The sequence below is a fragment of the Gadus chalcogrammus genome, chromosome 2 (assembly GCF_026213295.1).
Source record: "Gadus chalcogrammus isolate NIFS_2021 chromosome 2, NIFS_Gcha_1.0, whole genome shotgun sequence".
NCBI classification, from domain to species: Eukaryota; Metazoa; Chordata; class Actinopteri; order Gadiformes; family Gadidae; genus Gadus; species Gadus chalcogrammus.
Window position 1 is genome coordinate 19,105,660 of NC_079413.1, and position 9,913 is coordinate 19,115,572.

Here is a 9,913-nt window from a genome sequence, read left to right on the forward strand (position 1 = left end):
TATTGGGATCCAAATATTAGTAGCCTACATTAACAGATACATTTGTAAACATCGTTTTAGTTTTTTGTTTTAATAAAAATAATAATAACCAAGTAGACAGGGAAACAATGAACAGAGTTTATTCTAAATAATATGTCGTGTTTTTTGATCTAATTGTGCGAATATTATAGGCTACTATCGATTGAAAATAACATTATAGGCGTATTTCTGTTCGTGATTGGGCATCTATCAACCAATCATAGTGTGGCATTAAATAAACAGGAAGTCACCCACCCCTCCAGCTCCAATGGCTTCATATAGGTCCGTCGAACCTTCCACTGACGGACACTTCTTCTGACACATCTCATCAACAAGGCGCTTATCGATCTGCACCTGAATGATTAAATGTACTGTCGATCAGGAATACGCTAAACTGTTAACAACGAGGAAGTGGTCGGTGGTTTGAGAAGTATCGGGAGATGTTATGACCGGAGAGTACACTAACGAAGGTAGAGTTTATACCTGCGTCTGATTACTGCAGAAAGGTCGAATACATGTCGATATTAGGCATATAATCATACTTTACATGCTCCAGGTGGCACTAGTGTATAGGGAGGACATGTAACGTAAGGGTTGTAAAAATATATATTTTTGATATTGGTTTATTTTGTATTCAGTTGTCTCATCTTTTCTCTGGGAATTTAAAATACAATAATTCAAGAAGGATGTCTGGATCATCGCTAATGAATTCACAAAGAAATTATTCAGCATCATTGATTTCTTTATTACACTGTACAACTCTGCGATACAACTTTGAAAAAGGGTCATAAGGTTGATGGTCACCTGGTTTGTTTCATGCGTGATTGTCTAATTATTTTAGAGCGTGACTTCCGTCACGGTCTCACTTCCATCACGGTCCGTTCCCCCGAATGAGAAACTACGTTTTTTTTTGTGCGTCCACAATAACTCGACAGCGCTTTGTGGTTATGTGTTCCCATGGTAACCGTACACTACGCAGCATCTCGGAGTGTGTTGCCATGGCAATTAAAAATATGTGTATCCATGTCCTCCGCAGCTATGGATCGCTGCTCCTCTGCCGAGGTCTGTGGGGGGGTCTGTGAGGTCCACGGTCACCTCAGCCCCCCTCCAGATGAGGAGACCACCGAGGACTGGCTCCTGGTCTCCTCCGACTCCCTGGGGTCCCGGGGCATCACCATGGACCTGGAGGAAGAGGAGGAGGAGGAGCAGAGGGGAGAGCTGGAGGAAGGCCGGCCCCCCAAACTGAAGTCCAAGCTGGTGTCTGCCTGGAACAGTCTCAAATACGGTCTGTGAGCCCGCCTCTGGTCGGCTGTCACTCAAGATATAAAGGCAATACTGTTCCAACATATACGGTATCACATATGGTTAATTATGTTTTTATTTTCATTATCCTACCGATCGGTCTGATTTATTCAACTCAGGCTGGACTCTAAAGCAGAAGTCCCGCTTTAGTCAAAGTTCCCCAGTGACCATACTGGGACACTGCTTCCAGCTCAACCAATCAGGTAGGAGTTTACAACTTTTTAGTTATTCCAGCTCAACCAATCAGGTGTCTCTCCCCAGGGGGCCGGCAGTGGTTCCACTCTAGCTCCTCCCCTCTGCTGGGTGTAGCTCCTCCTCTCTGCTGTGTGTAAAACCTCCTCTCTGCTGTGTGTAGCTCCTCCTCTCAGGGCTGTAGCTCCTCCTCTGCTGTCTCTAGCTCCTCCTCTCACTGGTGTAGCTCCTCCCCTCTGCTGTCTGTAGCTCCCCCCCTCAGTGGTGTAGCGCCTGCTCTGTGGTGTAGCTCCACCCCTCTGCTGTCTGTAGCGCCTCCCCTCTGCTGTCTGTAGGACCTCCCCTCGGTGGTGTAGCTCCTCCCCTCTGTGGCGTAGCTCCTCCTCTCTGCTGTGTGTAGCTCCTCCTGCTGTCTGTAGCTCCTCTCCTTTGTGTCTCCCCAGGGGCCCGGCGGCAGTTCCACTGCAGCTTCTCTTCCCTGCTCTGGCTGACCTACCGCCGCGGGTTCCCGCCGCTGGCCGGCTGCTCGCTGACCTCCGACAGCGGCTGGGGGTGTGTCCTCCGAACCGGACAGATGCTGCTGGCCCAGAGCCTGCTGCGTCACCTGATGCCTCCTGGTAACGGCCAATCAGGGAGCCGGCCAATCAGGGATTCGGCCAACGAGTTATCAACCTATCGGATAACCGGTGGGATCGCATAAAACCCGGTAGCAGCCAATCGAGTGGTTGCCGTTTAGGCGACACGATCAAGGAGCAGCCAATGAATAAATAGTGAAATATTAATTAACAGTGTAGTTCATTTTCGGTTTTAAATAGCAGACTGGCAATTAGAGTAATTAGGGTAAGGGTGGACCCTGTTATAACATGTGTGTGTCTGTATGTGCCCCCCCAGGCTGGACCTGGTCACAGGGCTACCTGGGGGTCCGTGACGACCTGGACCTCCCCTCCACCCCTGAAGGGGGAGGAGCTCCCTGGACGAGGAGACGGAGCCTGGAGCCCCAGCTGGCGGTGCGGGTGGAGGAGGGCCACCGGCGGGTGGTGTCGTGGTTCGGGGACCACCCCGCGGCGCCCTTCGGGGTCCCCCGGCTGGTGGAGCTGGGGCGCAGCTCGGGGAAGCGGGCGGGGGACTGGTACGGACCCTCCATCGTGGCTCACATCCTACGGTGAGGGGCGACGGGACCGGAGGGTCAGGGTGGACCTGAACCACTTTGAGGAGGCCATGGTTGTACCACCTCGTAGTGCTGGGGGTTTAACCCAATTTTGATTGTGATTTCAATATTAGTGTCAAACGATCACAAAACTAATGTAATCGAATTTCGAAATATATATTTTTTTTTTGTTGCATTAAATGTTTTATAGAAAGTGCAGAACAGCTGGATACATATCTACATTATTTTAGATTTGAACATTTTCTCTTTTTTTTGGGAGAGACATGCTGAATAAATACATCATGTTTCAAAATAATCCTGATTTCAATATTAACCAAAATAATCTTGATTATGATTTTTTCCATAATCGATCGGCCCTACCACCTTGCGTACTAAATACTATAGTACTATATGTCAAGTTCTTCATGTTAACCAAGTACTATAGTTTAATGAACTACTATAATCTAAATAGGACTATATTCTAACCAGGTACTAAAGTCTAACTAGGACTATATTCTAAACAGGTACTAAAGTCTAACTAGGACTATATGTGTGTGTGTGTGTGTGTGTGTGTGTGTGTGTGTGTGTGTGTGTGTGTGTGTGTGTGTGTGTGTGTGTGTGTGTGTGTGTGTGTGTGTGTGTGTGTGTGTGTGTGTGTGTGTGTGTGTGTGTGTGTGTGCGCCTTCCAGGAAGGCTGTGACGGCAGCAGCTGATGTTCCAAACCTGGCGGTGTACGTGGCTCAGGACTGCACCAGTAAGAAGGTTAACCCTCCCATTGAGCCTGTTTAGGATTCAGTGAGTGACCTGTAGCTACACAGCCCGGTTCTAGTTCTATAGAACTACTGTAGAGGTATAGCCGTACACTTTCTACTAAAAACAGAACTGTAGGGTTTGGCAGTTTCAGGTTTTACCAGTACGGTACGTTGCTTACTCCGGTTTAACGGTATGCAAAATCACGGTATGAAATCAATGCTAATTAAAATGTAGCCCATTGCTGACGTCAGCAGCTTGTGGTATTGCTAACAAACAACTTGAATTAGTAATATTCCCCATATGGACTATATAATATTTACACTATGTTTGATTAATAGTTGCGCTGTCCGTCCACACTGGTCCGTGTTCGGCCTCTAGTTCAGGCCTCCCCCCCCCCCCCCCCCCCCCCCGACCCGAACACACACTTTACATCTGAACGCGCCCCTGCTTGGCCTCCATGCTGGCTCCTCACCCGACGCCCCCTGCCCTGTCGCCCCCTCCCTCTGGGTCTCCAGTCTACCTGGAGGACGTGAGGCGGCTGTGCCGGGAGCCCCTCCCCAGAGACGGCTCTCTGCAGGGCAGCCCCGGTCTGGCCTGGAAGTCCCTGCTGGTCCTGGTCCCGGTCCGCCTGGGGGGGCAGGACCTCAACCCCTCCTACACCGCCTGTGTCAAGGTCTGCAAAACCCGACCAAACAACTGCCGCTTTACATTTAGGGCGTTTAGCAGACGTTTTTTTATCCAAAGCAACTTACAATAAGTACATTTGTCATAAGAAAGAGAAACAACAATATATCACTGTCGGTACAGTAAGGACGTTCATAGAACCAAGTGCCAAGCACTAACGATGACTAGGTCAGGTTAACCCATTCCCGTATACAACAAAAGACAGCTAGGATAAGATGCTACACAATGCTAAGTGGATATGTGGATTCTAGCTGAAGTTCCCCTGTCCCAAACAACATGGACTCAATTTAATTTGAAACGATTCAAAATGGTCTCATTAGTGTTTCTCATGAGTATGAGAGGACCCCCGGCCCTGACAGTACAGATCTGAGATCAGCACAGTCCGTTTGTTATTTGAAGACCACTTTCTCATCCTCCTGGATCCCCCTCTGTAGAGGCTGTTGATGCTGGAATGCTGCGTGGGAATCATCGGAGGCAAACCGAAGCATTCTCTGTTCTTCATCGGATTCCAGGGTCAGTCACGGAATTAAATATTCATATATTGATTTAAACAGTTGTTACTAGGACATTGATTCATGATACTCTTGGTGTGTTATTGTTGTTCATGCCAGGGGATTACCTGCTGTATCTGGACCCCCACTACTGTCAGCCCACCGTGGACGTGAGGCAGGAGCACTTTCCTCTGGAGGTACGAAGACGTCTGGCCTGGTTTCCCTTTCACTTTGGCTTCTGTCTCCACTTTCTCTCCCACTTCCACTTTGTTGCCCACTTTCACTTCTTCTTTCATGTTCGGTTGGTGTTGGTCTCCTGCATGATCTTTACGCAGAGAGGAACCTGGAGCATGAATATGTAATTTATAAAGATGTTAAATACCTCGACTGGGTTGAAATTAGGGGACAAGGAAAGCAGACTTTGAAAGACTCGCTCACTCGCTCACTCACTCACTCACTCACTCACTCACTCACTCACTCACTCACTCACTCACACGCTCTCTCCGTGTTCTTCTGGTGTTTTCTCCAGTCGTTCCACTGTAAGTACCCCAGGAAGATGTCCTTCAGCCGCATGGACCCCAGCTGCACCTTCGGTTTCTACGCCAAGACGCAGAAGGACTTTGGCTCCATGTGCGCCGCCGTCAATGAGGTATGTGGGGGGGGGGGTCCCTGGTCCCGGTCAGACCTCAGTCTGGCCTTTGTTTGGCTGCTTAACGTTCATATGTGGCTGAGGAGGTAGAGCGGGTTGGCTGGTAACCAGAAGGTTGCTGGTTCGATCCCCGGCTCCTCGGAGAAGAGTGCAGAGGTGTCCCTGAGCAAGACGCCTCACCATGACTGCTCATGACGAGCTGGCTGCTTCCCTGCGTGGTTGACTCTGCCGTCGGTGTGTGAATGTGTGCATGAATGGGTGATTGTGAGGCAGCATTGTAAAGCGTCTCTGAGTGGCCACTGGTTAGAAAAGCGCTGAATAAATGCAATCCGTTTAAAAATGAAGAGTTAATGTACTCCTCCTCTCCCTCCTAGGCTCTGTCTTCTTGTGAGAAGTACCCCATGTTCATCTTCTCTGAGGGCCCCAGTCAGAAGACGTGGGGCCCCTCGGAACCCCCAGACCCCCCCTCCCGGACCAGGACGCCCAGCAGCGGCTGCGTGGAGGAGTTTGTGCTCCTCTGACCTCCATGAAGACCGGGAGGTGGATCAGGAAGTGGAGGAGGAGCAGGAAGTGGAGGAGGAACAGGAAGTGGAGGAGGGGCAGGAAGTGGGGGAGGAGCAGGAAGTGGGGGAGCAGCTAGCGGTGAAGAGGAGGTCCTTCTGGAGAAGCCTGGAGATCAAATCGGTGCCAACCGGTGGAGACTGTAGTAGTTTTTATTGCTGTATTATTATGTTATGAAAGCATAAATATAGCAGTCGATGTAAATCTGACAATGAAGAGGATTTTAATGTAAATATCATACGTTTTATATATTTTATTTGCTCTTGTGTTATTGTTTGCCTTTAAATAAATAAGACATCTTTACGAGATTGACCGACTCTCCCAAGAATAACTTCTTTCTGATTGAGGCTTCCTGTGAATGTTTGATCTCGTTCTCTCCATTCCGACTTAACCCCATGACCCCCCCCCCCCCCCCCCCCCCCGTGGCTCTGCTCATCATGTGACGCTCGCCTCCTGCGCGGTTAAGTGGATTAGAGACTAGGATTCCCCGGACCACATGACCTGCACACGCAGACCTAAAAACAACCAGTCCTACCCCACTAGATCACGAGAGGGATGAGAGGAAAAGACAAAACACTGTGTCTCAAAGTAATCAGAGGAAATTGTATTTTGTGTGAAAATAGTTTGTTCTACAGCTTTCTGTTGAAGGTGGGGGTGGGTCTCATGTCTTTCCTGGACTGATGGGGTTGGGGGTGAGGCTGGGCCTCATGTCTCTTCTGATGGAGGTACAGCTGGAGGTCGGCCTCATGTCCCTCCTGTACTGATGGGGGTAGAGGTAGAGGTGGGGTTAGAGGTGGAGCTAGGCCTCAGGTCCCTCCCGTACTGCGGCGGGTGGAGTTGGGGGTGGGGTTAGAGGTGGAGCTAGGCCTCAGGTCCCTCCCGTACTGCTGGAAGTAGAGGTGTGCGTGGTACTGCCTCTCCGGCAGCACCAGCCTCACGCAGAAGCCCAGCTCCTGCTGGCTGAGGTCGGCCCTGAGCTGGTACCCCAGCACCGTGGCCCCGGGGCTCTGCCGGGGCCTCAGCAGCTCCTCCAGGCCCCCGGGGGCCACGCCGCCCCGGGCCACACACCGCCGCCGGACCCTCTCGGTGGAGGCCCTGAGCAGGGCCACCTCCCCCCGAAGCCGCTCCGCCCCGTAGCGCCCCGCCTGCTCCCAGAGCCGCCGCAGGAAGCGGTCGTACAGCAGCGCGTCGGCCGCGTTCCAGGCCCGCGCGCGGCGCCGCGCCCGGGGCCCCAGCGGCGTGACGTGGCTCAGGGTGCGGGCGTTGAGGCGGACCGAGGCCAGCTCCTCCCCCTCCAGCCCCAACAGGGCGCCCAGCAGCACCAGCGACTCGTCCAGGTGCTCCGCGATCAGCACCAGCCGGAGCCCCGCCTCCAGTGCCGCGAGCTCGGCCTCCCACGCCGAAGAGTTCCCCCCCGCCGCCCCCGCCGCCGAGTCCAGCCCCAGGTCGAAGCTCATGGGGTTCCTGGCCAGGCCGTTGCCGGGGCGACCGGGGTCCCAGAAGCGCTCCGGGGTCTCCAGGAAGAGCTCCAGGGGCGTGGTGGGCGGGGCGGTGGCGGCGACGGTGGCGGCGGCGGCGGCCCGGGCCAGCCGGAAGGCGGGAACCTCGGAGGCGTGGGTGGAGAAGACGGACTCGAAGGTGGCAACGGGGTCGCGGATCACGGTGACGTAGACGGCGTCCGGGGGCATGACCTGACGGAGTGCGGGGAGGTGGAGCCTCAGCGGGCTGACCAGCAGGTCGAACTGGGAGGAGCCTTCAGGGAGCTCCTCCACGAAGTCCGCCCGGAACCTGCAGCGAGAGGTTTAGAGCGGACTTTTAATGTGAGAGAGAGAGAGAGAGAGAGGGAGAGGGGGAGGGAGGGAGAGGGAGAGAGAGAGAGATACAGACTGCTAGGTACTTGTGAGGGTATCTGAACGTGAAGCTGTCGCGAGGGAAGGCGAAGGTGGCACCCTCTCTCTCCCCGAGGCGGAACAGCAGGTTCTGCACCGTGCCCGCGCCCGTCTTGGTGGTTTTGATGAACACGACGGGAGGGGAGGTGACCCGGGTCTGCTGGGTGGTGTTCCATGGCCAATCAGAGCCCAGGCCCACCGGGGAGCCCCTTCTGCTTGGCTTCTCGCCGGGCCTCTCCTCTCTCACCTCCCCTGATGTTATCCTCCAGGAACGGCTTTGGAGATAAGGAAGGTTAAAGGTTGGGTATGGGATTTGCGAAACAGATTTTGAAAAAACACAACTCAAATGGTCCTACCCCCTCTCCTTCAACTCTAACTCTGACTCCACCCATTCCAAGTACATGGACGCGCAATCATGCACGAGCGAACACATGCGAACACAGATGCGCGAGAGCGAGCCATTAGCTAGTAAGCTAGCTCCAGTAGCTACCGCAGGATAACAACAAACAGAAGCTTGCTCTGGGTCACAAGCTTTGAGTACGTGCACGAAGGGGTCACGCGCGGGGAGCGGGGGAGGGGGAGTGCAGTACGACCGTTTGATTGACGTACTTACTGTCCAATGCCACTGGGCGGGTCTGGAAATCATTGGCTGGAGTTTTTCGAGCCCTGCCCGTTCCACAGATGATTGACTTGTTTAATTTTCATGTCAGTACTTCTAACGCAGTGGCTGTAAGTGGGTTTTCAAAGGATTTCAAGTAATTTTTCAAAAATGGCCCAAAAAGAGAATTCCATACCCAACCTTTAAGGAATTAAACATGAATAAAGCATTATTATAGGACAGCTCCCAGGATCTGCCCGTTGCATCACGCTTATCTCCACAATGCTGATGTGAAGTGTGGTGTCTGATCTGAGCCAACCCACCCACATAACATCTCTCCTCCGTCCCTATAGGTCCTAACCCTCCCTAACACCTAACCCGTCCCCCACCACACCTAGTTCCCTACCTCTCTCCTTCCCTCCCTCCCTCCCTCCCTACCTCTCTCCCTTCCTCCCTCCCTACCTCCCTCCCTCTCTCTCTCCCTCTCTCTCTCCCTCTCTCTCGCCTATCAAATGCACTCAGAACACCATTGAGTTGAGATGCAACCGACAGTTCTGCTTTCTATCTATGTAGCAGATCGTGGTTTTAGAAACCAGGCAGGGCAGCAATCTCCTAGTTCTTCCTGCACACAGTCGACAGGGTCCCGCCGACAGGGTGGCCCGACCCCAGCCCCAGCTTGTTTACCTGGACGGTCGTAGCGGCAGTAGAGCGAGGAGCACGGTGACCCCCAGCGCCACCAGGAGGGCGGTGGGGGTGGGGCGGCGCCGGCAGACCAGCAGGGCCCATCGACGGAGGGCCATGTCTCCCCGCGGCCCGGTCCTGGACCCCTGCTGTCTGGTGGCGGGCGGCTCGCTGCGGGCATGGCGCGCACACACACACACAATCACACACACACACACAGCGCTGCCTCTGCTCCCAGGGAAGACTTAGGGCGGACGGCTGACCTATAATCTGGATCAGGCAGTCGGCAGCCGTTCGGTACGGTGGCCTGGAGGACAGGAGCCGGCGAGGACCAAGTCACAACAACAACAACCACAACGACAACAACGACAACTGCCACAACACAACAGGATGCTTATGACACGAGGAAGTGACACGGTTTCATCAAAAACATCCCAAATTATCAACAGGATTCAGGTGATTGCTGTGTTAATCCTGATGGATATGTATGAATTTATAACCAAAATAAAACAGGCCACAGTGTCAGTGACAGTGGGGGGGGGGGGGGGGGGGGGGGGTTGTTTGTGTGTGTACCTGTTTGTGTGTGTATCCTCATTATCTCGTTGACTATTTTGTTGCTTTGTACACACCAATTTGTGAAATTAATCAAATAGATTAATAACTAATCAATACATTAATAATGCCGCCTGTGTGTGTGTGTGTGTGTGTGTGTGTGTGTGTGTGTGTGTGTGTGTGTGTGTGTGCATGTGAGATAGAGAGAGGGAGGGAGAGAGAGAGAGAGAGAGAGAGAGAGAGAGAGAGAGAGAGAGAGAGAGAGAGAGAGAGAGAGAGAGAGAGAGAGTGTATATGTATGTGTGTGCCCGTGCGAGTGTGTGAGAGAGCGAGAGTGTGTGTGTGTGTGTGTGTGTGTGTGTGTCTGTGTGTGCACTGCATATGTGATAAAGAGCG

The 9,913-nt window shown here is 52.8% G+C and overlaps 2 protein-coding genes across 2 annotated transcripts; one reads left to right on the top strand and one right to left on the bottom strand.

Moving 5' to 3' along the window:
- Window positions 1-276: 276 nt before the first annotated feature.
- LOC130397114 (cysteine protease atg4da-like) lies at window positions 277-6,138 on the top strand. The gene is made up of 11 exons (XM_056604827.1): window positions 277-488; window positions 1,055-1,303; window positions 1,440-1,523; window positions 1,956-2,129; window positions 2,404-2,674; window positions 3,349-3,413; window positions 3,928-4,085; window positions 4,531-4,609; window positions 4,708-4,784; window positions 5,117-5,236; window positions 5,611-6,138. The coding sequence occupies exons 1-11, from the start codon at window positions 464-466 to the stop codon at window positions 5,755-5,757; spliced, it is 1,449 nt and encodes a 482-aa protein (XP_056460802.1). The 5' UTR covers window positions 277-463; the 3' UTR covers window positions 5,758-6,138.
- Window positions 6,139-6,527: 389 nt separating this feature from the next.
- LOC130397162 (galactose-3-O-sulfotransferase 2) lies at window positions 6,528-9,266 on the bottom strand. The gene is made up of 3 exons (XM_056604831.1): window positions 8,969-9,266; window positions 7,695-7,961; window positions 6,528-7,585 (listed from the first exon to the last, which is right to left on the bottom strand). Exons 1-3 carry the CDS (start codon window positions 9,082-9,084, stop codon window positions 6,604-6,606), a joined length of 1,365 nt encoding a protein of 454 aa, XP_056460806.1. The 5' UTR covers window positions 9,085-9,266; the 3' UTR covers window positions 6,528-6,603.
- Between the last annotated feature and the right edge of the window lie 647 nt (window positions 9,267-9,913).